The sequence below is a fragment of the Puntigrus tetrazona genome, chromosome 9 (assembly GCF_018831695.1).
Source record: "Puntigrus tetrazona isolate hp1 chromosome 9, ASM1883169v1, whole genome shotgun sequence".
Taxonomy (NCBI): Eukaryota; Metazoa; Chordata; class Actinopteri; order Cypriniformes; family Cyprinidae; genus Puntigrus; species Puntigrus tetrazona.
This window is the reverse complement of record NC_056707.1, coordinates 6,376,525-6,389,658: the sequence shown is the minus strand read 5'-3', so window position 1 is coordinate 6,389,658 and position 13,134 is coordinate 6,376,525. Positions and strand designations below refer to the sequence as shown.

General features: G+C 37.1%; 1 protein-coding gene across 4 annotated transcripts in view; it reads left to right on the top strand.

Annotated features, from left to right (window-relative positions):
- Positions 1-13,134, top strand: part of myo16 (myosin XVI) — a 158,457-nt gene that overhangs the window by 87,888 nt on the left and 57,435 nt on the right. For all 4 annotated transcript variants that reach the window (XM_043249183.1, XM_043249184.1, XM_043249182.1 and 1 more), the window contains exons 14-20: positions 1,723-1,828; positions 3,720-3,837; positions 4,013-4,160; positions 5,101-5,218; positions 7,095-7,212; positions 8,530-8,601; positions 11,932-12,073. In XM_043249183.1, the coding sequence (XP_043105118.1) occupies positions 1,723-1,828; positions 3,720-3,837; positions 4,013-4,160; positions 5,101-5,218; positions 7,095-7,212; positions 8,530-8,601; positions 11,932-12,073 (822 nt within the window). The remainder of the gene's footprint in view (positions 1-1,722; positions 1,829-3,719; positions 3,838-4,012; positions 4,161-5,100; positions 5,219-7,094; positions 7,213-8,529; positions 8,602-11,931; positions 12,074-13,134) is intronic.

Below are 13,134 nucleotides of genomic sequence, written 5' to 3'. Positions count from 1 at the left end.
CTCTCTGCGTGGGCTATCCATCACACCAACGCGGGCACACACACACACACACACTCTCGCCCTACAGGTGAGAGCAGATCGCTGCCGCCATGCTTTAGTGACTACAGAATCAGGAAAACAAAAGTGGTGGAATGCTGGTTCAAGGGGCTCACACACACACACACACACAAAAACACCTACTCGCTACTGGCACAGGAATGCATCGAGCCCTTGAGTTCAATTAGAACCCAGAATGTATTTCCAAAAAAGAAATGGAAAAACGCGAAGAAAAAGCATCAGACCCTCCAGAAAATGATTAGTGGGAGGCCAAATGACCTTTAAAAACCATCTGCTCAGACTGCTTTTCTTCCATTTCAGTCTCTCTCGTGGGTCTCTGATAGGATCCGGGCTCTTCGTACCGCTCGTGGAGGCTGTAGTTATCACTGTGAGCTGTTTGACTGCTTTATGGCTCATTTTAAGAGGTCGTAACATTGAACAGTGGAGTAATTAATAAAGTTACCGTACGTCATCAAGAATATGAAGTGGGACGTATGGCAGTAACAAGACAAGATGCATGTCTACCAAAGCCCTTGTTAGATGTTCAGTCGTAGTGTGGATTAACACCTTGTAAATATACTATATATATATATATATAAAAACTGCAGATAATTTACAGCTTTTGTGACTGGCGTTTCTAAAATCTGCTGAAGACAGCATTTAAGGTATCATAAATATGCATCTTATGCAAAGCCTGTTATAGAAGATTCTGCATTTCTTTTATGTGAATTCTTTTCACATTTTTTATTTACTTCCATTTTATTTAGCTTAATTTTGTTTAATTTACAACATTGAAAAACCGGGCAATTATAAATGTAATTTATTTATTTGTTCGCTGTTGTTAAACTGTGTTGAAGTCAGTTGAAATTCTGGCATCCGTATTTTCCTAGAATTAAAGAGTCTTAAAAACAAGACAGAAAAGAGAAGCATAAAGGCAGTATATGACGTGCATATCGTGGAGAACGGTGTCTTATGAATAAAAGAGCAGAACAGGTTTGAACGGATCCCTAAGTAGGGCACTGGGATAAGTGAAGTTATGACAGAGATGTCCTCTTGATGACTCTGGTCAGATACCCGTTCAGGAGAAAGATGCCCGCAGGCCAGCCAGTGGAGAGGGATCTCGAGTCTCGAGGCTTTTCATGGTATATCGCTGTAGGCTGACTGTGTCATCTCATACGATAGAGTGATGTGGAGAAGAGCGAAAACAGCTCTCTGACCTACAGTAACATCTCCCGCCGGTAAACATAAATCAGACGCATCCACAGGGGACGCTGTGTCTCGACAGAACATCCACAGAACAACTTTTAGGCAGGTTTTTTTAGCTGTTCTCACCATGAATCTGTTCAGTTTTGCAAAACTGAGTGATAAGCAGAATATTTAAATCGTTTAAAAGAAAGGATCACGTGACCTCGGAGACTGGAGTAGAGATGCTTAAAATTCAGCTTTGCATCACAAGCATATTCGAATACAAACAGTTATTTTCGGTTGTAATAGTATTTCACAATGTTGCTTCCTTTCTTTGGGAAAACATAGAAAAAAAAATATTTCTAGTAATTAAGTATTTTTACGTCATGTTAATATATATCGTGCTCTCTTTAACATATTATTTTGATTTAATTTAATTAATTTATTTTTTAACTGAGATCCACACCTTTATTTTCTCTCTCTCTTTGTCTCCCTATCTAGTGGAGAGAGTGGTTCTGGGAAGTCTGTGGCCTGTAAGCACGTCCTCAAACACCTGGCTGCTCGCTCAAGTCCCAAAGGCTTCGCTTTAGAGCCACGAATGAAGCATGTAAGTGTGTCTGTTTATCACACGCAACATACCTCCGCAGCCTGACGGGAACACACACCATGAGCATATTTTACATGAGATATCTCTGACTCTTGTAATCAATCATTTAGTCCCCATACATACTGCACATGCCTTACAAAACGGCTAATTTTACATTCACGAGTAATTATGCATTTTTAAAACAAAAAAGTTCATTGAGCTGCACAGAAATGTATGATAACATAGTATCTTAACTCATGTATTAAGATACTATACGATCTTAATTGTATTTATAATAAATATAATATAATTTAGATCAGGTTTGTGCTTCAAATATTAGTTTATGTGTGTCTTTGAGCAGTTCCTATGCAGTTTTATGTAGTGGTTGTGTTTCATGCACTGTGGTTTTTCCCTCATGTGTTCTGGTATCTGAACGCCTGGAGGTGTTTATGTGCTTTCAGTTGCTCTGGTTATCCTTCAGAGTCATGATAGCCTCAAACAGCTGTTATTCGCTCATTCATGAGAGAATTAGATGCTTTGAATGACTATCCAAAAGCCTGAGGCGGGCGGCTGAATCTCAAGGAAAGAGCCATTTCTTGTTAGCTAAAGAGGTGTCCACATACAGAAACCACTAGAGCTGCGGGTGACATTATTACACATGAATACATCTCTCTCTCTCTCTCTCTCTCTCTCTCTCTCTCTCTCTCTCTCTCTCTCTCTCTCTCTCTCTCTCTCTGTGTGTGTTCTCAACACTAGAGGAAGCAGTACACACATCAGCCTCTCTGTCTTATTTCTAAACGAGCACAGCTTATCAATGGTGGCTTATCGACACCTGGTGGAGAAAAAGGCCAAATGCGCCGAGTAATCGTCCTCCGGTGGAGTGATGATTTTTATTTATAACAAAAAAAAAATGTCATTACAATAAATATGCATTTTATATGGATATATAAATAATTAGAAAGTGTCATTTATTTTTGTGATGGTTAAGCTAAAATTACATCATTACTTTGCAACAATTACAGATCCTTCAGAAATCATTCTAATATGCTGATCAGTTATTATTAGTGCTCAACTATTGACAGTGTTTCTCCTCTTACAGCTGTTTTTGCTGCTTAATAATACTAGGAATATAACCGTGATATGTTTATATAGATTGTTTGAATAAAAGGTTAATGAACAGTTATTTAGTTGTTTACGCAGTAGGCTAACTGGAACTCGTCACAGCAATCATATTCTGCTCTTTTGTTTGTTTGATTGCTTCTATTGTCCTCATTTGTAAGTTGTTTTGTAAAAGTGCCTGCTAAATGATTCAATGTGAATGAAAAATGTAAATGTATTTACTTGCTTGCTTGGACACAGCTTACCCCAAACTTTGAACAATAGTATGTCATTGTTAAGCAATTATATTTAAATAGAAAATTTCTTTTAAATTACAGTGTTTGAATATAATAAATGCAATACTATTTTTATAATTTAAATGTTAAAAAAAATAATAAATGAATGAAATAATAATAATAATAATAATAATAATAATACATTGTATAATTATATGGGTTAACATTTTTCTATGCCAAAAATATTGGGATATTAAGTAAATATTATAGTATTTATTATATTATAGTGAATATTTTTTTATTTTTTCATAAAAATATATTAAAACTTTTAAATTAAATTAATTTAAAACTACTAAAACTTTTTTATTAGTAATATGACTTGCTGAGAACTTAATTTGGACAACTTTAAAGGTGATTTTCTCAGTATTTTTTATTTATTTTTTTGCAATCTGCAAATCTTGGCCGAATACTATCCTATTCTAGCAAACCACACGTACAGAGAAAGCTTATGTATTTATTCAGTCCACATGGGAGCCTCCGTCAGTCTTTTATAACCACTTCTTTTGTCATGTTTGCAGGTAAATGTGATCTTGGAAGCTTTCGGCCATGCTAAGACTCAGATGAACTCCTCAGCGAGCCGTTTCATCAAACTCATCTCACTGCAGTACTGTGAGAAGAGAAAGACTCTGCTCAGAGGTGCTTACACTGCTCCCGTTTTCATTTAAATATAATACTTAATGTGTAGAAATCGGAGCACGTTATGTCAGCTCTCTGCAGAGAGGACTTCTGAGCTGTCACCCTTCACCTGTAGAGGGAGACATTGCTCTACTAATGTCTCTACAACTCCTCTCTAACTGTGTTGGTGTTTTAGGTCATCTGTACACTTACATGCTGGAGAAGTCGAGGGTCATCTGCACCCCAGCGCATCAGCAGAACTTTAACATCTTCTACCTGATGGCCGAGGGACTTTCAGCAGAAGAGAAGAGTAATCTATATCTAAACAATGTCCTAGCCCACAGGTAACACACTGTTCTTCGTCTATTTTCATAGACCTTCTTTATAAAATCATAGCCTGTAGTCATAAAAATGAAAAAAATCTCAAATTCTCAGTTATTAATTCGAGCATATCGTGAATCAGGATTTTACAGTAAGGATTTTTGTTTAGCTCACAAACATTGGCAATGAGGGGTTCTTTTCTTTTTTTTTTCTTTCATTTTATTTTACAATACGGATTTTTATGTAGTTTACAAACATCGGCAGTGAGGGTTTGTTTTGTTTTATATTTTATATTATTTTATTCAGCAATACTGCCAATAAATGCTTTAAAATAAGGTCATTTTCATAAGTTAAAGTAGTCATACATTTAAATAAACCATTAAATTTGCACCAAAAAATAAATAAATTACCCAGAGCTTAAAAAGTCCGTCAGCTTTTCTATTTTTTATATTCTTCTCTCTTTATATGATTCACATTATAGGTATAGCTACTACGAGACTTGAACACTATGAGACAAAATGATAATAACGTAATGTAAAGTAACATACTAACGTAACACATTAATGACTGGTGATTATAAAATTTAGCATTTAATGCATTGAGTCAGACCGATGCTGTTTCTGCCTTTAACAATTCATCAGGATTTTTCATGGGAAAAAAGCCGCTGGATGACGTCAGATGCCATTTTTAAACTTGTTTTACCCTGAACTCTCCGTGACCTCTACGAAGTATCCTCAGTGAATCTTGCATGGGGCAAATGGAAGATTGTCATTAAAAATGAAACATTCACCTTTCTTTGACATGAATTTGTGATTACGTCAGTGACACTTAGAACTTCTTAAACTTTACTTAGCTCTCTTAAAGGCCCAGGTCAAATACTCGCATCCAGAATCCGCTGCCAAAGTAAAGTCTAAACTGTCTCTAATCTCCATTCGCGTCTCCTCTGTGTTTATTTGTTTTCAGGTGTATGAACGCAGCGGCTCCTGGTGAAAGTCCTGCAGTAGCTACCACGTGTCCTCAGAGCAGAGAGAAGCTCTCGGCCCTTAAGCAGGCTCTGCGGGCCCTCGGCTTTAATAGACTGGTACACACATGTTCAATAACACAGGCATCCCTACGCTTAGGTTTTGTTTAGTTCTGTGCGAAAGTGTGTGTGAGAGAGAATGCAAAACAAGCTTGAAAACGTGAATAAGTTACGAAAAGAAATGAATACCTATGCATTTCAGTGTATACAAATTATGTATTTATTTATTTATGAAGTGTTCATTTGCCAAAACAGATAACTCTTTTTTTTAGAAAAGGTTCAAAAATCGTGTTTTATGTATTTTTATTAATACGTATTAATTTATATGTATTATTTAATAGTAATGATGCTAAATAAAAATAAAGCTAACTAACATAATAAAACACAATAAAGCCATAACACAATAAAAACATGATATATAAAAATAATAAAAACAGTTTTTTACTGCTAAGATAGTGCGTACTGTGTATATTTATTATATATAAATACACACACACACACATAGAGCATATATTTTAAAAGTAATTATATATGGATTTATATATATATATATATATATATATATATATATATATATATATATATATATATATATATATATATATAATATAAACATAACTTATTTTTCTTGAATATATACATGCATATGTTTGTATTTACAGTATACATACATAATAAACATGCAATATGCACACATATATTATGTGTGCAAAACCGTTTATTTTTGGATATCATGATCATTCGTTTGACAGAATTAATTTTATGCAAATGTTTTGTTGTTGTTTTTTTTTAGTCAAAAGTTAACTGCAACTAAATAAATAGTTAATGTCTGTAATTCAGACATTACTTTAAAACCTCAGTAGAATCTGAGCTGTCTCGTCTAAAGTAAGCAAAGACGTTCTGGTTTTAAGTGACTCACATGTAGGGAGACGGAGAACTGGTATGCCTCTGGCTTTGGCAGACGCTTCAGACGTGTTGTTCTGATTTATGTAGGTTTACACATTATAACTCATTACAGTATGTCTGGAGACTATAAAAACACACTACTCAGACTGCCATTCAGCCTGAGGCCGCGCTAACCTGTCACCCTGTGTGTGTGTTATACTGTTATGGTTAGGTAAAGACTTGAAGAATATGTTCTGAATGGAACACCAATCATGACTGTACTGTACATTATGTATCATATATATATATATATATATTTGCACAAACGCATGCACACCCTTATGGTAATGCATGGACATTTTGTCACAGCGGAGGGTGTGATATCAGAGTTAACGCTGTGTTTGTGTGTTGGGTTCAAACGCACACATTCGCACTCTCTCTCTTTTTCACACACACACACGCACACCTGACCTCCAGCCAGACACTGTGTTCTAATCCTACCGGGAACCTGTAAATCTACTTCATTAAAGGAGGATTGTTCTCTCATCCCATCAGTGCAGCACGACCCTCAGTGACCCTCACACACATTAACACAACACACACACACAGTCTCGGAATGCAGTTTTTTGGTTTAGTTTTTTTTTTTACATTTAATTTGTAGATTCCATTCTGATTTGAGATATAAAATTCTGATTCTGTATGTTTTTAATTAAAGACTAGTGATTAATACTGGATAATGTTGGATAGTTCTTGCTGCGATTACTACTGATGAGCTGAATCGAGCAAAATTGAACTGATTATAAATGTTTGTATGCATACCTTTTATTACTATTTATCTGGTAAAAACAAAATATATTGTTGCTTTTTTTTTTTTGTAGATTACTTATAGATGCTGTAAGCAAGTCCTGGAATTTTTTACCGTCCTTTTTCTACCACCCGCATTCTCCAGTTCCTTTCTGTATGCAGAGATAAGACAGGAGAGCTGCGTTTACTTTGTTTCTCAGGAGCTCTGGGATCCAGCCTGACTCTCAGCACTTTGTCTCTCTCGCAGGAGGTGGAGAATTTGTTTGTGGTCCTCTCTGCGCTGCTGCACTTGGGAGACGTGCGCTTCACCGCCCTGACAGACGCTGACACCGCATTTGTGTCCGACTTGCAGCTGCTGGATAGAGGTCAGTGGTGCAGCTGCGCCGCGTGGCCAGCAGGGGCCGATCTGCTCCACCGGGAGGCCCGAATGATAGACGGGGGAAAATGGGCGGGTGACTACGCAGCAAGAACTGTGTCACACACCATCCTGAGTTGTTTACATCAGTTCTGCCGAGGCCTAATAGCAGAATCACTCAGCACGCAATGGAAAACTCTCTCTGCCACTCTAATAAACACGCATACACGCACACTGTCATACAATGTTGTACTAATCGGCCTTTTTAGCCACACACACATGCGCAGGGTCACCTGTTTCCTTAAGCCCTGCGGAGCAGCAGGGCAGAACAGAACGGCCACTCACTGCCCTCCACGTTACATAATGACACACATAATACTGAGCCTGGGTAAACAAGTGACGTCAGCACGCGCAAATACACAAACCGATACACTCACATCCGTATGAGGTTCCCGTCGTGGTGGATACGTGAGATCACATATAAACAAGCCCTATTATGCGGTTATGGGTACACTCCACCCAAACACACACACACACACACACACACACACAGAGATGACAGTACACTAGGTGCCAAATGCAAACAGTGATATAAGTGCATAATAGGAAGTAAATGGGAGGCCTGGAGTTGAAAGCTGGACTGTGTATGTGTTAAAGCATGTTATGATGACTCTGACATCTGATTTCTAAGAACTAATGGATAGCACCATTAATATGTCTGGGGTTTTTTTGTTTGTTTTTGTGAGAGGTTTTTGAAAGAAGTCGCCTATGTTCAGATAGGATGAATTTATTTGATCAAAAATACAGTCAAAAAAGGAGCCATTTCAGGAGCCATTTCTCTGTTCTAGAAACATTATTTATTTATTTAGGCATTGTTCTTATATTATTCTATGCTGAAAGCAGTCTTGCTTTATATTTTGATGGAAACAGTGATTATATTTTACAAAATTGCAGATATATTTATTTATATAATTTATTCATTTATTTATTTCCATTGGTAGTATAACAGTCACAATAACAGAATACGAAGAGGCAAGAAATCACTGCACATGTGACAACGATGCCTGTCATGAATTTAGATTTTTTTTTTATTTCAAATTACTATACTTAAGTGTAAATTAAATTATTTAATAATAGATTTTTTTTTTTTAAATAGCAGACCAGACGGGTGCTTCTGAGCTGATTTTTATGTTAATAAATACTATATTATAGTACTAAAGTGTAAATTGATTTATTTTATTGTATTTAATTTCAATTCAATCCAGTCAGAATGTAGATTTCTAGCTGGTTGTAATCAAGTAAATGTTGTTTTTTTTCCCCCCTGTAGTGGCTGGAATGCTGCAGGTGAGCTCTGAGGACCTCGGCTCTGCCCTCACCTCTGATGTGCAGTGTTTCAAAGGTACATCCTTAAGCTTGCACGTATGTCACGTATCAGCATCAATTAAAGTCATCTTGTTTAGCATCACACCGTGCATGGAGTGAGTCTCACTGCCGGGAGACACCGATCACTGAGATGTACTGGCCTTTGCCCAGTCGCAGACTCATCAATGAAAGCGGCCTCAAGTGTTCGGCTTTGGATCGTGTTACTGGCGGGCCCAGTTTGGCTCAATTTGACTCAATTGGATAACTGCCTTCTCAGTCAAATTACACAGACATAAACATGAAGTTCTTTTGCAAAGTCTAGACCGTGTGCATGTTGTGCCATTATATAACAATTGTGGAGTATGTACGAATCACATGATGTCTGGATGTTAATCTAATTCAGCCGTCGAGGACACACCGACCTGTTGCCGAAAATTACAAGCACACTTGGCATTGTCTTGTGTCTGCCTGTGATTTCTGTCTCTGTCCGTCTCCTTCGCTTTGTCATGCATCTAAAGGGATAGGTTTTTAAAGAACTCCCTCTTTTAAAGGGATAGTTCACCCCAAAAAACAACTTTGTCATCATTTACTGTCCAAAAAATATAAAAAAACTCCCCCAAAAGTAATAGAAAACATCTCAATATCACGTGTGCGCTATTTTGCAAGTCTTTTTAATTTTTCTTTTAATTTAATGCGTTTTTCTTTTATTTAAAATCTAAATATATTTCCAGTCAACTCTTTTTATTAAAATAAGTGGTCTAAAAGTTTTTTACCCAGTTAATGACTCAAAAATATAAAGAGGATAAATTATAAATGTTGCCTTTATTGCACTCTAATTAGTACTTTGCAAACTTTCTGAAACGTTAACCCTTTCATAATTTTATGGAAAAAAGCAAGCACTATGTTCTTAGGAAAAGAAAAACATTAATGATGTGCATTTTAAGACAAAACAAAGAGACTGACATGTTTTAAATTTTGTTTGTGCATCAGTGGAAACAGCTCAGATTTTACAATTATAATCTAGGACTAGGTTTAAGCCTTTTCTGTGAAACCGGGGATCCGACTTTACAGCGGACTTCCCTTAATAATAACGTCTCTGATTGATTGTGTGTTTTCTTGCACGGCTGGATTTGCCAAAACTGATGTAACGAAGTGAAAACACCGATGTAAATCGGTGTTAGTGTGAGCTCCTAGAGGCGAGAGCAACAAGCCGAGAGGATTGTGCAGCCTTTCCTCGAACAGTTATGTTCACTGTTTTTGATTTACATAACTTACACTGCATAAGGGATGACTGTGATTGGTGTCGGTGATCATTCTGATGTTGTGTCAGTCAGTGGTTATCAGTCGAGAAACGGGACACATAAATGAAGCCCCGGGCTAATACGGGATAGCTGGCGACCCCGAACGCAACACAGAAATTCAATTTACTCATTTTTAAGTAAGTCGTGCAGCTCTGGAAAGACATGAAGGAGGGTAAATGTCTTTTAAGTTTCGGATGAACTAGCGTTGTGGTGATTTGTTGTTTTGGTTATTGCATTTCATAAACAAGTAAACAATTCAGGCCTCCTCACAATGCCACGCTTGTGTAGTGTAATACATTCAGAGGATGAATTAAACTGCGATAGGCGTCGATCACGGTCAGACTTTGGCAGCGTGTGCATCTGGATGTTGACGCACTGTGGTCGGCCATGAATGGCATAGCGAATGCGGCGATTCAGTGTGTGACATCATCAAAGGTCACATCATCGAAGCCAATGCGCTGTGTGTCCTCCGCATTAGCATGTGCCGTGTCCCCTCAGCCAGCACCGCCGACAATGGGCCGCTTGTTTTTCGGCCTCCCACGTGCGGCGTATATCAGTCAAAATGTGACACACTGTCTCCAGTTTGTTTTCCTCTTTGCTCTGTGCCCCAGTTGTTTTGAGCAGTCACTGGCCGTTTGGGTGTTTTTTACTGGAAGGATCAGCTTGCGTTTAGATGCTGATCCTGGTATGCTGGTTAATGCCGGTCCGATGATGGTTTTTTAACGGGACAGCTACAGGTTGACGTCGCTGCATAAAGTAATGAGTTGCCACTAAACTGAAAATGAATCAAATTTTTTAGGATTTGCTTCTCTGTAACGGAAAGTGCTTTAGGAGAGTGTTTTGTTGCTGCCAAGCTTATTAAGGTGATTATATTTTGACCACAAAATCAGCCGTAAGTCGCTGGGGTATATTTGTATCAACAGCCAAAAAAACATTGTGGGTCAAATTGATCTATTTTTCTTTTGTGCCAAAAATCATTAGGATAGTGAGTAAATATTAGTGTTACATGAAGATTTTTTTGTAATTTTTCTACCATAAACATATTAAAACATCCTCTTTGATTATTGCTAAACTTTCCCTCAGATTCCAGATAATAGTTGAAATATTGTCCAGTCTTAGCAAACCATACATCAATTTATCCAGCTTTCCGATGATGTATAAATCTCAAATGACGCAAAAAAGACACTTATGATTGGTTTTGTAGTCCAGGGTCACATATAACATTAAAGTAATCAAATAGACAGACAGAAACGTACATGCATACACACATTTAGGGATGTAACGATACTACACTTCTACGACACCGATTTAATTCGTTATTGATTAATCGGAATGACAATCAATCAATAAATATCTCTATTAATTCTGTAAACTATGCATAGTTCAATAGGTTCAAATTACAGCTGTTTTACTCTGAAATAAAAACAGACATGGTTATGTTAAGTTAAGGTTTGTGTAAGGTAATTTTCATAAAAACCTGTCTTCGTGTCAGATTTATTTAAACACACATGTATAACTACCAATATTAATATAAGCTCTATCCTAGAGTTATTTTAGCTGTACAACAAACTGAAAATAACTTTCCTGAGTTAAACATTAAGTGATGTTGCTCCTGTGCTGTCATGCTGACTTATTACTACATCGATCTGTCACATCGCATTTAAAAGCATCCACATGACATTTGTTGTTTGGATTTTGTTAAAAAATAAAAAAGCACCTTTTTAGAAGGTGCTTTACAAGCAATGTTTGGTGTATAGAAAATACACAGACTTGGCAACCCTGGCTTGAACTATGAGCTGTTTTGTCCTTTTTTTATTGCACAAATTTGATACCCTAACATTCTGCACAAGAGACAGCGTTCCCCCTTTTGATAGACAGGGTACGATTGGCCCTTATTGGCTGTTTTTAAACAATTGCTTTTATCTGCCGTTACAGATCCATAGTATACACACATACATAGTGGTGACCAGCATCCAAAACACACTTACGACCATCTATGCTAGCCTTTGAGGATAAAAGGCAATGTGAAAGGTCACTAACTGCTTGACATTTGCTTTCTGCTTCAGGTGATGTCATAACAAGGCGCCACACAGTCGACATGTCCAACCATCACAGAGACCTCCTGGCAAAAGCTTTATACGGACGACTCTTCAGCTTCCTGGTCAATAACATTAACTTTTACCTCCAAGGCCATGAAGACAGCATGGGGTAAGATGCAGGCATGTTTGTGTGTGTGTGTGTGTGTGTGTGTGTGTGTGTGTGTGTGTGTGTGAACGTAAGCATAGATTCGTGGATAGGTTTTCTTTTGTGTGAATTTCAAACATTGTTCTTTCATTGTTCCAAAGTACATCGAATTTCAGTGATGGTTACCAGTTATTGATGGATTGTGTCTGTCAGCTGCTCACAGAACATACTCAGCTGTTACTAGTAAGAAACAAGAGCCAAGTCCTTCTCTGAGACCTTCTATGATAAATATCAGTCAAAACAAGGTGAAGTTTTGGAATAGTTTACATATTGTATGAGAGACATCTGCTGTAGGGCACCTGATGGTGTCAGAGCCAGTAGCGTATGAACAGGAAGACACACCTCCTCTTCTGTTATTGCATTATGAGAACGGTGTCTCGGAGCTAAAACTGAAATTTCCATGGAACTCCAAGTATGTGTGCATTCACAGCATAAACAGTCACAGTGACTCATCATTCCACACGGTTTCACATGCCTCACTATCCTCCAAAAAACAAACAGTGAGCAAATATTCATATTTGCAGACATATGAATGTGCCCTTTGACAGATTCACTAACTGCTATATTTAGGGCCACTTATTGGTGTGTGTGTGTGTGTGTGTGTGTGTGTGTGTGACCCTGGACCGCAAAAGCAATCATAAGTAGCATAGGCATATTTGTAGCAATTGGAAACAATACATTTTTTGGGTCAAAATTAGAGATCCATGAAGATATTTCCTTCCACAAACATATCGAAACTTAATTTTTGATTAGTAATGTGCTTTTCTATGAACTTAATCTTGACTACTTTATATTATACATAAATAAATTATTTATTCTTTTTAGCATGATCCTGAATAATTGAATTGATCAAGCGTTACAGTTAAAAGACATTTGTAATGTCTATACTTCCACAAATCCAGCTTTTCCATCACAGGAATAAATGATATTTTAAAATATATTAAATTGTTTTATTCTACATTGTACCCTAATATAACTGTTTGTACAGAAAAAAATACAGAAGCAAAACAAAAATCAAATACCTA